This window comes from Pseudophryne corroboree, chromosome 11 (genome assembly GCF_028390025.1).
Source record: "Pseudophryne corroboree isolate aPseCor3 chromosome 11, aPseCor3.hap2, whole genome shotgun sequence".
NCBI lineage: Eukaryota > Metazoa > Chordata > Amphibia > Anura > Myobatrachidae > Pseudophryne > Pseudophryne corroboree.
The window spans coordinates 139,358,247-139,376,406 of record NC_086454.1 but is presented as its reverse complement, the minus strand read 5'-3'; the positions used below and the strand labels follow the sequence as shown (position 1 = coordinate 139,376,406).

At 47.4% G+C, this 18,160-nt stretch overlaps 1 protein-coding gene across 7 annotated transcripts in view; it reads right to left on the bottom strand.

Moving 5' to 3' along the window:
* Positions 1-18,160, bottom strand: part of DPF2 (double PHD fingers 2) — a 95,546-nt gene that overhangs the window by 55,548 nt on the left and 21,838 nt on the right. For 4 of the 7 annotated variants that reach the window (XM_063944862.1, XM_063944861.1, XM_063944863.1 and 1 more), the window contains exons 4-5: positions 15,457-15,668; positions 6,023-6,115 (exon numbers count right to left, since the gene is read on the bottom strand). In XM_063944862.1, the coding sequence (XP_063800932.1) occupies positions 6,023-6,115; positions 15,457-15,668 (305 nt within the window). The remainder of the gene's footprint in view (positions 1-6,022; positions 6,116-15,456; positions 15,669-18,160) is intronic. The other 3 variants (XM_063944864.1, XM_063944866.1, XM_063944865.1) reach the window with 1 other exon arrangement.

The window sequence follows — 18,160 nt, the reverse complement described above, 5'->3', positions numbered from 1 at the left end:
ATGGCCAGAAAATCACAAATTCTGCTAGGGTATGTAAACTTATGAACACAACTGTATATGAGAGAAGGAACATGAGAACAAAGGGTGGTGAGATTTAAACACCAGCACACCACAAACATTTAACAACCAGCAACGGCTGGTAACACTAACAGCAACAGCTGAACAGGTAACTAGAGACAAGATCCTGCAGAAAAGTCCACGCACTGAGGCAGGCACCCAATATCCATTATGGACTATGAGAAAAGGATTTACCGGAGGTATTAAAATCCCATTTTCTCTAGCATCCATAAGGAATATTGGGGGAAACTAGTACGATGGGAACCTCCCAAAGCTTCCAGAACGGGTGGGAACGTGCAAAGACTGCTGCAGCACCGCCTGCCCAAACTGGGTATCCTCTTTGGCCAGGGTATCAAATTTGTAGAACTTCATAAAAAAGTGTTCTTCCCCAACCAGGTAGCAGCTCGGTATAGTTGCAAGGCCGAGACTCCACGGGCAGCCGCCTACGAAGAGCCCACTGATCAAGTAGAGTGGGCCTTTAGAGACTTAGGAACAGGTAAGGCTGCCGACACACAGGCCTGTTGGATAGTAAGCCAAATCCAATGAGCAATGGACTGCTTTGAAACAGGGCAACCCTTCTTCTGCGCATCATAGAGCACAAACAAGGAATCAGTCTTTCTGATCCGAGCTCTACGCCTGACATATCTTCAAGGCCCGTACAGCATCCAATGCCTCCGGAGTAGCAGAAGCGTCAGAACTGGATGGAACCACAATAGGTTGATTCAGATGAAACGCGGAGACAACATTCGTCAGGAACTGTCTAGTCCAGAGCTCCGCTCTGTCCTCGTAAAAGACCAAGTAGGGTCTCTTACACGATAAGGTCCCCAATTCAGAAACACGTCAAGTAGAAGCCAGGGCCAGTAACCTCACCGTCTTCCACGTGAGGTACTTGTCTTCTACCGTCAGAGGTTCAAACCAGGAGGACTGTAGAAATGTCAACACTACATCCAAATCCCAGGGTGCCGTAGGTGGCACAAAGGGAGGTTGTATGTGGAGTACCCCTTGCAAGAAGGTCTGAACTTCTGGCAACACTGCCAATTTCTTCTGAAAGAAAATGGAGAACTGAAATCTGGACCTTAATAGAACCTAGACGTAAGCCCTTATCCACACCAGCCTGCAGGAAACATAGGCAACGTCCCAAGTGACACACTGCAGGCGGATACATGCGCTCGTCGCACCAAGACACATATCTCCACCAGATATGATTGTGTTTTGACGTCACAAGTTTACTGGCCTGAACCATGGTTGCAATAACCTTCTTGGAAGGCCCTTGTGAGCTAGGATGTTCCGCTCAACCTCCATGCCGTCAAACGAAGTTCCCGTAAGTCCGGTTAGACGAACGGTCCTTGTTGAAAATCTCTGAGTGGTAGAAGTCAAGGGTCTTTGACAGACATGTCCAGAAGATCAGCGTACCACACCCTCCGAGGCCAATCCAGGGCAATCAGAATTGCCTGGGCACCTTGATTCCCGATTCGCTTTAGCACTTTTGGGAGCAATGGGATCGAAGGAAACAGGTAGACCAGCCGGTACGGCCAAGGAGACGCTAGTGTATCCATTGCCCTCACCTGAGGGTCCCTGGTCCGCGAGCAATGCCAGGGAAGTTTCTTGTTGAGACGAGAAGCCATCAAGTCTATTTGTGGGCAACCCCACCGGTCGATGATCTGCTGGACCACCAGATGGTGGAGATCGTGACGCCTCCCAGTTGTCCACACCCGGAATGAAGATTGCCGACATGGCTCTTGCGTTTCTTTCCGCCCAGAGGAGTATCTTTGACACCTCTCGCATGCAGGCTCTGCTTTTTGTCCCTCCTTCTCGACTGATATACGCCACCGCCGTAGCGTTGTCCGACTATCTGGATCGCGTGATCCTTGAGCAGAGGAGACGCCTGAAGCAGAGCATTGTAGATCGCTTTAAGTCCCAGAATGTTGATTGGAAGGAGGTTTTCGTGGGATGACCACCTGCCCTGGAACTGCGCCCCCTGGGTGACAGCTCCTGATCCTCGCAGACTCGCATCTGTCGTGAGGAGGATCCAATCCTGAATTCCGAAACTCCTGCCCTCCAGGAGATTGGAAGACTGAAGCCACCACAAGAGGGAAATCCTAGCCTGAGGTGACAGCCGAATCATCCGGTGCATCTGGAGATGTGATCCGGACCACTTGTTCAGAAGATCCAATTGAAATGTTCTGGCATGGAACCTCCCATATTGGATCGTCTCGTATAAGGTAACCATCTTCCCCAATAATCTGATGCAAAGATGGATGGATACTCGAGCAGGTCGGAGCACCATGCGGACCATCTCCTGGAGTGTTTTCGCCTTGTCCTCTGGCAGAAACACCTTCTGGGCCACAGTATCCAGAAACATTCCCAGGAACAGGAGCCTCTGAGTTGGCTCCAGGTGGGACTTATGTAAGTTGAGGATCCACCCATGGTCGGACATTAGACGGATGGTGTGGTCGATATGGAGAAAAAAGTTCTCTGGATCTTGCCCTTATCAGAGATCATCTAGATAAGGCACCACATCAATCCCTTGGATCCGGAGTTGAAGCATCATCTCCGTCATCACCTTAGTGAATTATCCTCGGTGCTGTTCACAGGCCGAAGGGTAGTGCCTGGAATTGGAAGTGATCGTCCAGCAGGGCAAACTGCAGGTACGCCTGATGAGGAGACCAAATCGGAGTATGGAGATAGGCGTCCTTGATATCCAAGGAGACCATATATTCCTTTATTCTTCCAGGCCCGTAATTACTGCATGCAGGGATCCCATCTTGAACACCTTTAAATAAGGATTTAAGGCTTTCAGATTCAGAATGGGTCTGAAACAATCGTTGGGTGGGGGGGGGGGGGGAAGTACTGTCAAACTCCAGCTTGTAGCCGAGAAACGAGCTCCCTGACCCAGGCTTCCTGGCAGGAGGACTCCCAGACGCGGCTGAAGTGACGCAGTCGAGCTCCCACCTTGAGATCCCCTCGGGGTGGGTTGGCACTGTCATGCTGAGGCTTTAGTGGAAGCAGAACTGGTGGACTGTTCCTGAGGACTGGTACTTACAGGTTCCCCTCTGGCCTTTGATCGAAATGTGCAAGACCGAAAAGGACTGGACAGACTGTGCCGGATAGGAACGTCTCGCCGGTGGGGATTTCCTGGCAGTAACCTTTGAAATCCAGGCATCCAGCTCAACCCCAAAAATACATTCCCCAGAAAAGGGGAGGGACTCCACAACAAGTTTGGATTCTGCGTCCGCAATCCACTGACGCAACCACAAGGCCCTGCGCACTGACACCGTCATGGCCGACGTATGAGCATTGATGTTCCCCATCTCCTTGAAGGAATTAAGAGGACACGAGCAGCATCCTGAATGTGTTCCAGGAGGGTAACCATGGTAACTAAGGACATATCCCCCAAGAGGCCCCCCTGAATTTGCATGGCCCAAGAATGAATGGCATGTGTCATCCAGCAACCCGCAATGACCGGTCTTTGTGAAAGGCCGGCTGCAGTGTATATAGATTTTAGGGTAGTCTCTATCTTCCTATTCCCAGGATGCTTCATGGTAAAGGAGCCTGGAGCAGGCAGTACCGCCTTTTTAGACAGGCGAGAGACAGACATCCACCCCAGGGGGTTCCTCACAAAATGTTCTACCTTGAGGAGCAAATGGGAAAGTGCGCAAAAACTTTTTGGACACTTGGAATTTTTTGTCTGGATTCTTCCAGGCCTGTTTGAATAAGTCATCTAACTCTGGAGATTCAGGGAAAGCTACATTGGGCTTGTTTTGTACAAAGAAAAATTACTGCTGCGAAGAAGCGTCCTCTAGAGGGAGCTGCAACACATCCCTTATAGCCAAAATGAGGGGTTCAATATCCTGAGTAGAATCGGGATTCCCACTAACGGGATCCGGGTCATCCCCATCATCCTGGACATCATCATCTGTATCAGAAAGCAAAACCACGCTTCTGGGGACCTGCATGAGAGAGGGGGGGCTGTGCATCAGCCCTAGCAGCTAAATCTGCAACAGCTTGTTGTAGTTGCTGAGTTTCCTGCACATTAGCATTGAGCTGGAATGACATATCTGACATAATAGTTTTAAGAGACCCTTACCAGTGGGGCTCTGTACCCTCTCCCCCAACCTCTTCACTAATTTGTGAAGATTGACTACATTGCTCACAGGAAACAGTCATTAGATAATGGAGAGAATCTGGTGCGATTCTTGAGCTTATCCATATTTCATAGTAAGTACAAACACATACATTTACACAGACAGTTATAATGCAAGCCTGCTTTTCCTACTGTATGCGAGAGGAGATACACAGAGAGGGAGAAATACCAGCACACCCAGAGCTGCACAGCCCCAGTGAGACTGTCAGCTCTTTATCACAATAACACTAATAAATGCAGTCCTGAATAGGCTCAGAATAGTGTACAACAGCAGCTCTCCTCCTTAGCTACACCCTGTACCAGTTTCCAGCGTGTCTGAGGCAGGAAGTGCTGAGTGTGTGCTGCTGATGGCTTCTGTAAGCAGAGGAAGGCGCCAAACGCTGCTGGTCCCGCTCTGAGGAAGCTCCGCCCCTCCAATGGCGCCAGAGCAATATTTATACTGGCAAAGTCACCCATAAGCTTAAAACCTCACACAAGTGCTTGGTTAAGCATGTTTGTGCCAGTGCAGTCACGGAGGATCCTAGCGGGACACCCCAGGGAGGGTCCGATATATCGCGCCCGTGATCAGCCGCACTTTGAACTGCGGACCCCCCGGTGTGTACTCACAACCGATGTCACCTTCAGGCAGCAATAGGGGTGTGCGGCGTGCTGCAGCAGTCAAGGTGCAGTGCCCCGCTGAACAAACAGCCCCTCAGGACGGTGGTCCTGTAGCGGGGAAGCGGCTCTGCACCTCGGAAGGCCGCTGACCGTCCCACCTCAACTCCCATGGCGCAGGTATGCTGTTGCCCAGACAGCATACCGAAAAAAAAAAAAAAAAGATTTAAATGAAACTGAAGAAAACTCTAGATCTGCAGAGATGTGCATCCTCTCCTGAGGGCACTTTTTTCTAAACGACCTGTGGGAGGGGGCATAGAGGGGAGGAGCCATCATACCCAGTGAAGAAAATTTTAAGTACACTAGCTCCTTTGGACCCCGTCTATGCCCCATCGTACTAGTTTCCCCAAATATCCCTTATGGATGCTAGAGAAAAATCTGGTAATGTATGGGAGCAAATGACAACCAACCATTTGCTCTCAAATGCAGGAAAATGTTTGTTTGGATAAATGGATTTAATAAATTTGTCTTAATGTCCATTTTTATCTGTTTTCCAGTGTTTGGTAGCAAATGGTCAATTGTAATTTTTTCCCACACATTACCAGATTTTCATTCCAACAAGAAAGATTGGAAAGATAACATTATAGTGTGTATCCAGCTTAAAAGATTTCTTTGGAATGAGAACCAGTGGAAAACAAACCTAAATTAATAGTGTATACACGTTCAGAATGCCAATATGGTCTGAATGTGGACACTTGGTAGCACACCCATTGATAGAGCACATAGTAACATTTACCTAGACCATTGGTCTGCAACCTGCGGCCCTCCAGCTGCTGTGGAACTATACATCCCAGCATACCATGGCTCAGTTTTAGCATACCTTAATAGCAAAACTGTAGAAGGGCATGCTGTGATGTGTAGTTTCACAGCAGCTGGAGGAACACAGGTTGAAGACCCATGACCTATATTGTAGCAAATGGTTAGAATTTTTTTTTCTTTCAGTCATTACAAGTTAGTTAACAAAAGTCAGAATGTTGAATTATTACATCTACAGGAAGACCACATTCCATAGAGTGTACTCCCATTCACTGTCATTCCCAGGTAGCCACCCTAGCTGACAAAATAGTGGAAGGCTTACAGGTTCTCTCAGAACCAGTGTGCATACTATTGAAACATACTCTGATCTACGATAAGTAACGCAATCACAGGTCCTCCAGTTTTCCTCACCTTGGCTTTCCCTTTTCCACGTCTCTTCGGTGTATCTTCTTCATAATCTTCATCCTCCAGGTCATCTAAAAAATCATCAGGCTCCAGAATACGCTGTGTGATAAAAGCAAACATAGCTGAAGAGCTAGCTTGAAGTGAACAGTCAGAAAACACAGATTCATTTTTCTGACAACACAGATTTGTAAAATAATTCAAAAACTATTACATGATCTGGGGGGTAGACGTCACAATATGGCTGCTGGCACCACAAGTTACTTGTGATATACGGCCTACAATAACTGTCTTATATGGGTGCCCAGCTGCACACTGCCAGGTACTAAATCCAACTGCTGATGATTACATAGTAGCATTTTAACAAGAAGCATTGACAGGACATAACCTGCTATGATAAAGTCATGACTACTCACACAATGAAGGAAGATAATCTTCCATGGGGTCTCCAACCTTCAGATTTTATTAATATTGGAAAGAAACTTCGTTCTCTAAGGATCATGTGATTCCTCCAAGAGCTTTGTGACCCCTCAAAAACTACTTCAGCAATGTTTTAGCCCAATCATGATGGTAAAAAGAGAATAGATTTTAAGTCAGCCTAGTCTGATAACAAAAAAAGCCTGGATGTTATTTAGGGTTATGCAATGCACATAGTATATGCCAGATGTGCACTGCAAGATTATAGTACCCCAATAACATACAGAGAGTAATACTGGCCTTTGTGTTATGATGCTACATTACTTGTCAAACGTTTGGGTAAACAATCCTAAAACGGTTTGTGCAGTTTGCAATGGTCCTGGGCACGCAAGTATTATATGATGAAGCACATTAAAACTTTGTAATATCCAGCACATAACTGTACTCTAAAAATTGTTCCCTCAGCACTTTATAACAGACGCTCAATTGGTTTCTAGTTCCTCTCTACTCTATATTGCATCTGCAAAGAACCATTAGAACATGTCCTGGGTAATGCCCAGTTACAATAAGTCATGCTACTATGGCAGGCAAAGAGTCATGCATGATGTGACCAAAAAAAAAAATAAGAATTTACTCACCGGTAATTCTATTTCTCGTAGTCCGTAGTGGATGCTGGGAACTCCGTAAGGACCATGGGGAATAGCGGGCTCCGAAGGAGGCTGGGCACTCTAGAAAGATCTTAGACTACCTGGTGTGCACTGGCTCCTCCCACTATGACCCTCCTCCAAGCCTCAGTTAGGTACCGTGCCCGGACGAGCGTACACAATAAGGAAGGATATTGAATCCCGGGTAAGACTCATACCAGCCACACCAATCACACCGTACAACTCGTGATATGAAACACAGTTAACAGTATGAAACAATAGAGCCTCTCAACAGATGGCTCAACAATAACCCGATTTAGTTAACAATAACTATGTACAAGTAATGCAGATAAACCGCACTTGGGATGGGCGCCCAGCATCCACTACGGACTACGAGATATAGAATTACCGGTGAGTAAATTCTTATTTTCTCTAACGTCCTAGTGGATGCTGGGAACTCCGTAAGGACCATGGGGATTATACCAAAGCTCCCAAACGGGCGGGAGAGTGCGGATGACTCTGCAGCACCGAATGAGAGAACTCCAGGTCCTCCTCAGCCAGGGTATCAAATTTGTAGAATGTTGCAAACGTGTTTGCCCCTGACCAAGTAGCTGCTCGGCAAAGTTGTAAAGCCGAGACCCCTCGGGCAGCCGCCCAAGATGAGCCCACCTTCCTTGTGGAATGGGCATTGACAGATTTTGGCTGTGGCAGGCCTGCCACAGTATGTGCAAGCTGAATTGTACTACAAATCCAACGAGCAATAGTCTGCTTAGAAGCAGGAGCACCCAGCTTGTTGGGTGCATATAGGATAAACAGCGAGTCAGATTTTCTGACTCCAGCCGTCCTGGAAACATATATTTTCAGGGCCCTGACAACGTCTAGCAACTTGGAGTCCTCCAAATCCTTAGTAGCCGCAGGCACCACAATAGGCTGGTTCAGGTGAAACGCTGACACCACCTTAGGGAGAAACTGGGGACGAGTCCTCAATTCTGCCCTATCCATATGGAAAATCAAATAAGGGCTTTTACAAGACAAAGCCGCCAATTCTGATACTCGCCTGGCAGAAGCCAAGGCAAATAACATAACCACCTTCCATGTGAGATATTTCAGATCCACGGTTTTTAGTGGTTCAAACCAAAGTGATTTTAAGAAAACTCAACACCACGTTGAGATCCCAAGGTGCCACAGGAGGCACAAACGGGGGCTGACTATGCAGCACTCCTTTTATAAATGTCTGAACTTCAGGTACTGAAGCTAGTTCTTTTTTGAAAGAAAATCGACAGAGCCGAGATCTGTACCTTAATGGAACCCAATTTAAGGCCCATAGTCACTCCTGCTTGCAGGAAATGCAGAAATCGACCTAGTTGAAATTCCTCTGTTGGGGCCCTTTCGGCCTCACACCATGCAACATATTTTCGCCATATGCGGTGATAATGAGTTGCTGTAACCTCTTTCCTGGCTTTAGTAAGCGTAGGAATTACTTCCTCCGGAATACCCTTTTCCTTCAGGATCCGGCGTTCAACCACCATGCCGTCAAACGCAGCCGCGGTAAGTCTTGGAACAGACAGGGCCCCTGCTGCCGCAGGTCCTGACTGAGTGGCAGAGGCCATTGGTCCTCTGATATAAATTCTTGAAGTTCTGGGTACCAAGCTCTTCTTGGCCATCCACGAGTATCGTTCTTACTCCTCGCCTTCTTATTATTCTCAGTACCTTTGGTATGAGAGGCAGAGGGGAGAACACCTAAACCGACTGGTACACCCACGGTGTTACCAGAGCGTCCATAGCTATCGCCTGAGGGTCCCTTGACCTGGAGCAATATTATAGCTTTTTGTTAAGGCGGGACGCCATCATGTCCACCTGTGGCCTTTCCCAATGGTGTACAATCCTATTGGAAGACTTCTGGAGGAAGTCCCCATTCTCCCGGGTGGAGGTCGTGTCTGTTGAGAAGATCTGCTTCCCAGTTGTCCACTCCGGGAATGAACACTGCTGACAGTGCTAACACATGATTTTCCGCCTATCGGAGAATCCTTGTGGCTTCTGCCATCGCCATCCTGCTTTTTGTGCCGCCCTGTTGATTACATGGGCGACTGCCGTGATGTTGTCCGATTGGATCAGTACCGGCTGGTTTTGAAGCAGAGGCCTTGCTGGCCTCAGGGCATTGTAAATGGCCCTCAGATCCAGAATATTTATGTGTAGGGAAATAACCTGACTTGACCAAAGTCCCTGGAAGTTTCTTCCCTATGTGACTGCCCCCCAGCCTCAAAGGCTGGAATCCATGGTCACTAGGACCTAGTCCTGTATGCCGAACCTGCGGCCCTCTTGAAGATGGGCACTCTGCAGCCACCACAGTAGAGATACCCTGGTCCTTGGAGACAGGGTTATCAGCCTATGCATCGGAAGATGCGATCCGGACCACTTGTCCAACAGGTCCCTCTGAAAAGTTCTTGTATGGAACCTGCCTAATGGGATTGCTTCGTAAGAAGCTACCATTTTTCCCAGGACTCGCGTGCAATGATGCACCGCTACCTATTTTGGTTTCAGGAGGTCTCTGACTAGAGATGACAACTCCTTGGCTTTCTCCTCCGGGAGAAACACTATTTCTGGTTTATGTCCAGAACCATCCCCAGGAACAGTAGACGTGTCATAGGAACCAGCTGTGACTTTGGACTGTTTAGAATCCACCTATGCTGTTGTAGCACTTACCAAAATAGTGCTACCCCGACTACCAACTGCTCCTTGGACCTCGCCCTTATAACGAGATTGTCCAATTACGGGATAATTACAACTCCCTTTTTTTGAAGGAGTATCATCATTTCGGCCATTACCTTGATAAAACACCCTCGGTGCCATGTACAGTCCAAACGGCAGTGTCTGGACTTGGTAATGGTAATCCTGTACCACAAATCTGAGGTACTCCTGGCGAGGATGGTAAATGGGGACATGCAGGTAAGCATCCTTGATGTCCCGGGATACCATGTAATCCCCCTCGTCCAGGCTTGCAATAACCGCCCTGAGCGATTCCATCTTGAACTTGAATTTTTTTATGTTCAAGGATTTTAAATATAAAATGGGTCACACCGAACCATGCGGTTTCGGTACCCCAACCCGTGTGGAATAGTAACCCCGTCCTTGTTGAAGTAGGGGCACCTTGAGTATTACCTGCTGGGAATACCGCTTATTAATTGCCTCTAGCACAGCCTCCCTGCTTGAGGGAGTTGTCAGCAAGGCATATTTTAGGAAACGGCTGGGGGGAGACATCTCTAATTCCAGCTTGTACCCCTGAAATACTACTTGGAAGAAACAGGGATCCACCTGTGAGCGAGCCCACTAATTGCTGAAATTTTTGAGGCGGCCCCCCACCGTACCTGGCTACACCTGTGGAGCACCCGCGTCATGGTGTGTACTCACAGGAGGCGGGGGAAGAATCTTGATTCTGGGAACAGGCTGACTGGTGCAGCTTTTTCCCTCTACCCTTGTCTCTGTACAGAAAGGAAGCGCCATTTGACCAGCTTGCTTTTCTGAAGCCGAAAGGACTGTACCTTTTTCTGTGAGGAAACCTGAGGTAAAATTATTTCTTCCCAGCAGTTGCTGTGGATACGAGGTCCCAGAGACCATCCCCAAATAATTCCTCACTCTTATAAGGCTCTTTATGCGCTTTTTAAGTCAGCATCACCTGTCCAGTGACAGGTCTCTAATACCCTCCTGACAGAATGGACATTACATTTATTTTGGATGCCAGCCGGCAAAATATCCCTCTGTGCATCCCCCATATATAAGACAACGTCTTTAATATGTTTTTATGTTTGCCAACTATTATCCCTGTTTGACAGGGTCACCAACCACGCTGCAGCAGCACTATCTGCAGGTCTCAGTCTAGTACCTGAGTGTGTAAATACAGACTTCAGGATAGCCTCCTGTTTTTTTTATCAACAGGTACCTATTAAAGTGGCCGTATCCTAAGACGGCAGTGCCACCTTTTTTGACAAACGTGTGAGCGCCTTATCCACCCTAGGGGATATCTCCCAGCGTAACTTATCCTCCTGGCGGGAAAGGGTACGCCATCAGTAACTTTTTATAAATTACCAGTTTCTTAACGGGGGAACCCACGCTTTTCACACACTTCATTTATTCATCTGATGGGGGAACAAAACACTGCCTGTTTTTTCTCCCCAAACCTAAAACCCATTTATAGAGGTTAAAGTCAGAAATGTATAACACATTTTTTATTGCCGGGATCAAGTCACGGATTGGATTGTGTATATGTCTCCACCTTGTCGACACTGGAGTCAGACTCCGTGTCGACATCTGTGTCTGCCATCTGAGAGAGCGGGCGTTTTTGAGCCCCTGATGGCCTTTGAGACGCCTGGGCAGGCGCGGGCTGCGAAGCCGGCTGTCCCACAGCTGTTACGTCATCCACCCTTTTATGTAAGGAGTTGACACTGTCGGTTAATACCTTTTACCTCTCTATCCACTCTGGTGTCGGCCCCACAGGGGGCGACATCACATATATCGGCCTCTGTTCCGTCACCATATAAGCCTCCTCATTCAACATGTCGACACAGCCGTACCGACACACCGCAGACACACAGGGAATGCTCTAAACGAGGACAGGACCCACAAAAGCCCTTTGGGGGGACAGAGTGAGAGTATGCCAGCACACACCAGAGCGCTATATACTGCAGGGACTAACTGAGTTATGTCCCCTATAGCTTTATATCTATATATATAATGTATACTGCGCCTAAATTTAGTGCCCCCTCTCTCTTTTTTTAACCCTTGTAGACTGCAGGGGAGAGCCAGGGAGCTTCCCTCCAACGGAGCTGTGAGGGAAAATGGCGCCAGTGTGCTGAGGAGATAGGCTCCGCCCCTTTTTCGCGGCCTATTCTCCCGTTTTTTATGGACTTCTGGCAGGGGTATTTACCTCATATATAGCCCCTGGGGCTATATATTGAGGTATTTTTTGCCAGCCAAGGTGTTTTTATTGCTGCCTCAGGGCGCCCCCCCCCCCAGCGCCCTGCACCCTCAGTGACCGGAGTATGAAGTGTGTGAGAGGAGCAATGGCGCACAGCTGCAGTGCTGTGCGCTACCTTGGTGAAGACTGAGTCTTCATGCCGCCGATTTTCCGGACCATCTTCTTGCTTCTGGCTCTGTAAGGGGGACGGCGGCGCGGCTCCGGGACCGAACATCAAGGCTGGGCCTGCGGTCGATCCCTCTGGAGCTAATGGTGTCCAGTAGCCTAAGAAGCCCAATCCGGCTGCAAGCAGGCGAGTTCGCTTCTTCTCCCCTTAGTCCCTCGCTGCAGTGAGCCTGTTGCCAGCAGGTCTCACTGAAAAGAACAAATTCTAAGACTATAACTTTCTAAGAGCTCAGGAGAGCCCCTAGTGTGCATCCAACCTCGGCCGGGCACGAAATCTAACTGAGGCTTGGAGGAGGGTCATAGTGGGAGGAGCCAGTGCACACCAGGTAGTCTAAGATCTTTCTAGAGTGCCCAGCCTCCTTCGGAGCCCGCTATTCCCCATGGTCCTTACGGAGTTCCCAGCATCCACTAGGACGTTAGAGAAAAAAAAAAAAGGGGACACTACTAGCACATACCATGGAAATACATTATTAGTATATCAGCATAGCATAAAGGACCAACAAGACTGAGAATGCAAGTTCATGTGCATAAAAATAAACTCAAGACTATAACGCCATCATATTTAGGAAAAATTTGAGAGATCTTTGTTTTTCTTGACAGCCAAGAGCAAAAATCATCATGAATTTAACCAGGACTCTTCTCAGCAGAAACTTTACATCAAATGCATCAGGTTTAATAAGTGCCTAAAACTTTCACCTTTATATCTGGGAGTTCTCTTAGTAGCTACTTAATATTGTATAGCTTACGTTTTAGGTTTATTAGTCTTTTAAATACATTTTAGGTGTGCCATTACAAAAAAAATTATGAATAAAAAAAAAATTGGAAAATTACAGTTCATTTAGTCTTCAAATCGCAAATCTTTATCTTGCAGAATTTTTTTGCAACCAAGGAGTATATTCAATAAGAGTCGGATCCATTACGACATGCAGTTGTCGGAATGGATCAGACAACCCCTATGGACGGCCAAATCGGACTGTCGGATTTGGGTGTACACAGGGTCCTATCCAGCGCATCCGCTGACAGCAGCGGCCAGGAGTGCAGATGGCGGCGGCCGTGAGCGGGATGGCGGCGGGGTAAGCTGGGCAGCAGGGAGGGGGCGGAGATCGGCAGGGGGACATGTCTGGGGCGGCGGGGGGAGGCGCTGCATGAAAAAAAGGTGCCTGCAGGCCGCGGGGGAGCAGAGATCGGCGCCCGGCGAGGGGAGCTGGCTGCGGGGGGAGGCGCTGCATGGAGAGAGGTCACTCCCTGCAGCGCCTCCGCCGCAGACATGCCCCCCAGCAGCCAGCTCCCCCCGCCAACCGCTGATCTCAGCTACCCCAGCACCGCTCTTCTCCTCACCTCAATCCGACTTGTTTTCAAGTCAGATTGAGTTTGTCGGAAAGGGGGCCAAAACCTGTCGTATTTGGCCCCATTTCCGACAGAAGTACGCGGATCGACAGCTATTCCGTCGTTCCACGTGTTTTCCGACAAGTCGGGAATTCCCGACTTGTCGGAAAAAATCAGACAGTATTGAATAGGTCGGAACCCCTACCGACCTATTTGTCGGAAGCTGCCGTCTTTCTGACAAGACGGCAGCCTCCGACAGTTATTGAATACACCCCTAAGTGTTCATGTGTCTTAGTACATTATTACGAAAACTATTCCATCATCTGATTTGTCATATAATCAAACTGTGGGTTAGAGTGGGCCTTGATTCAGTGCATTCAAAGAAATTAAGGGGTTGAGTACGAAATATCTACAGCCAGAATCCCGACACTTCCCAGTATGTTTATACTATCCCTACCTTCTCCCTCCCGCAGCCTAACCCTAATAACTCCACCCCCCCCCCCCTTCCTCCTCCTCCCCAGGCTAACTATAACCTCCCCCTAGTGCCACACCCTAACCCGGCGGCTTTCTGGCTGCTGAGATTTTGACCGCATCCCGAATTAAGTATTCTACCATTACAGCTGCTGATTTCTTGTCATGATCCGCTTTTGTATGACAATTTTCAGCAATATAAAAGGAGCGCAGAAATTTGCACCATTATATACTACCACAGATAATACACAAGCTGCAATTCGAGGTTCACCGTGTGACTTCGCCTCTGCAGCTACAAAGACAAACACGGTTACAAAAAATCAAATACAAAAATAATAATAAAAAAAATAAAAACCCTCTGGAGAATAAATTTGTGATTTTTGGACTTAAATGAATTGTAATTTGCATAGGTTTCCCACCGTTTTGTTTTCATTTGTTTACAATCTTCTGCACAGCACCAATACTAATGTGGTTAATTTTATGCTACGTAGTTACTTTGGATAGCTACATTATTGCAGGTTGTTGCAACTTTACCCTATTTGGCAGTCAGAGACATTATTAAAAGTCTACTTTTTATATAAACATCCGACTTGAACAAAGTTATTTTGAAGGTTGAGACTGTAGCGCCGAGTAGAACTGTGGACAAAATAGTTTTTTGTTCTTTTTAAAATCTCAAGTCAATTTAAGAATATCAGACATATTTCAGGCATAACCCTCATTTGCAAAATAGGAGATAAGGGATAAAAAATAAAAATGTACAATTAAGATACAAAAATGCTCTTCAGTAACAAGGGAGTGGGAACGATTGTAAAGACGGCAAGTCACACACTACTGCCGACAGGAGACACGCCAATAGACAAGGCCGCACCTGAAAGCAGAAACTCTGTACGCAGATGCATGCTGCCAGCACAGCCAAGTCCATTTCCAAACAATGGGTTTGAAAATCTTCATGCCAATTGCTTCCTGTATTATGGATTTCAAATGTACAATTGTGTACTGGAGGAAGAGGACTATATGTATTGCCTATGGAAGTTCAGCAGCTACTGAAGGAAACCTGAAAATAAATAAGGCACTAAATACACAGCGTAGCAAGAGTTTTCTGCTTGTGGAACAGTCTCCATGACAAATTAGGTGTGCAGCCAAATGAACACTTGCTAACTCTGCAGCACATCACTGATCCACCTATAAGCAGCGTTCCTCCTGTGTTTACACAGTAACACAAGTTGTATATTCTGTGGACACAAACCTGTAGTGCCACAAGAGAAATATATACTCAATAACTGGTTAATGTCAAGGATGTTGAGACTTGAAACAGACTAAAAACAATTTGCTAAAGAAATGTACCTAAGCTGGTTAGTATGGAGACATAATACATAAAAGGAAGGACAGACAGTGATGACAGTGCATGGTAAAGCTCCTCCCCCCAGGCTGTCTGTCCCTAACTTTACCGTGATCATCCCGCGCGCTACGTAACGCTGCCTCCCGCTGTAGGCCTGTACCTTCCGTGCTCGGCTGGCAACAGGAGGAAACTCTGTAAGGCTGTCATCATCTCTAGGGTCAGGGATGATTCTCTTCTCAGTTGGGTCTGACCGCAGTAGAGCTTCTAGGCTGCTGCCATCCTGTGGCATCAAACCTTCTTTCTTCAGAATCTGTTCTGGGTCTGTGAGTGGAAAGGGGTGTTAAAGAGCACAAAACAAAAAGAATCATTAGACAGAACTACCCAATGAGTAATAATAATGCTTACCAAATCAATGTACATTGAGTTTCTCTAAAAGTCCTAATCTTCAGTGCAAAGTTAGATAAATGGTTGATAATGGCAATTAGGTTTTATCTGAAAATCGTTAGACCCTAGAGGCGTCTGAGCATTCACCATGTAGCATGATAAATTCCATCTCACCTTGATGATGCTTTATTCACAAATTTAGGTGACTTTACTCATTGATTTTCAACCTAGGATTTCACTCTGTCATAGTAATTTCATTATACCCCCAATCCAAAAGGAGGATTTTGGTAGTTACCGATAAATCACTTTTTCGGAAGCCATAGGGGACACTGGCACAACTTTAAGACTGTGGGGTGGTGATGGTGGCTTACAGGGAGCTGGCACTTTAAATAATCCTAAGAAGTGAAACAGGCTCTTCCTTTCTATCCCCCATCATCCCTCAGTTATGAATTATCAGAGAGGTGACGGGAACAAGAGAACAGAAACTATACAAGGGAAGAGAGCATAACACAATTAAAACACAACAGAACAACAATGAAGGCAAGAGAACAGTGACGGGTGGGTGGCCAGGGTCCCCTATGGCTTCCGAAAAAGGGATTTAACGGTAAGTACCAAAATCCTCCTTTTTCTGTCAGCCACTAGGGGACACTGGCACAAATTCAAGATTGTGGGGGACGTCCCAAAATTTCCCCCCTGGGCGGGAGATCGCTGAGGACCTTGCAAAACAAGGCGGCCAAACAGTGAAAATTAAGTATCAAACATGTAGAATTTAGCAGACGTATGAATACTGCAGCAAGTGGCTGCACAACAGAGTTGAGACGTGGTAGCCCCCCTACTAACGGCCCACAAAGACCCAACTGAACGCGTAGAGTGGGCAGCAATGGATACTGGCGGTCACCTAGACTGGTGGAGATATGCCTGACGAACAATCAGTTTAATCCAGCGGGCCAGGGTCTGCTTAGTAGCAGGCCACCCACGAAGAGGGACATCATAAAGCACGAATAAAGCATCAGACTTCCTGAAAGGCGCAGTTCGCTCTACGTAAATCTTCAAGGTTCTCACTACATCAAGAGAAGAAGGTATCCCAGAATCGTCCTGCAAAGATGGAACCACAATAGGCTGATTGATGTGATAAGCCGACACGACCTTGGGAAGGAAAAAGCACGTGTTCACAACTCCGCCCGATCAGGATGAAAGTATTCAGAAAAGGAGGGGGTTTGCAAGACAAGGCACTTAATTCAGAAACCCTCCGGGCTGAAGCTATGGCTAGTAGAAAATCAGTCTTCCAAGTAAGATATCGAAGGTCAGCTTCTTCCAAAGGTTCAAAACAGGTTGACTGCAGGAATTCCAGCACCATATTTAAATCCCAAGGAGCTGTAGGTAGAACAAACGGAGGATGTGCCCGTAGAACCCCTTGTAGATAGGTTTGCACATCCACCAGGAGTGCTAGGCGTTTCCTGAACCTTCAGGGATCCTAGACGAAGTCTGGAATCAAATCCAGTTTTAAGAACCACGAGAGACTAAAAGAATCCGATGGAAATCCTCTTCGATCACACCAAGCTATATAGGACCGCCAGATGCTATGGTAATGGGATGCTGTAACCAGTTTTCACGCCCGCAACATTGTGGGGATCACACATTCCGGAATTCCTTTTCAGGATGTCTCAATACCCATCCCGTTAAACGTAGCCGTGGTAAATCTGGATGCACGAAAGGCCCTTGGTGGAGTAGATCCGGACGCAGAGGAAGAGGTCAAGGATCGTCCGCTAGAAGAAAGCGCAGGTCTGAATACCAAGCCCTCCGTGGCCAATCTGGTGCCACCAGGATCACCGTGATTGACTCCCGTTTGATCTTGGAAGCTTATGATTGAGACGGGATGCCATGAGAGCCACATCTGGACACCTCCAGTGCTGTATCAGATCGTTGAACACCTCCGGGTAAAGTGCCCATTCTCCCGGATGTAGATCATGACGGCCAAGGTAGCCTGCTTCCCAATTGTCCACTCCTAGAATGAATACCGCATAGAGAATTACTGCATTGCGTTCTGCCCATTGGAGAAGACGTTATACCTCTCGCATTGCCTGGCGACTAAGTTCCGCCTTGTTTGTTCATGTACACTACAGCAATCGCGTTGTCCAATTGAACTTCTACCACCTTGGATCGAAGAATGTGGGTGGCTTGTACCAGCAAATTGTAGACCACTCTCAGTTCCAACACATTTACTGGCAAAAGAGATTCTTGTGGAGACCAGTGGCCCTGAAGATGGGAGTCCAACACAACCACGCCCCATCCCTTGAGGCTGACATCCGTCGTGAGGAGCGTCCAGTCCCACACACCAAATCGCCTGCCCGCAGTGAGATTGTGCAGCTGGAGCCACCAATGAAGCGAAAGTCATGTCTCCGGAGTTAGATGAACTTACTGTTGAACGT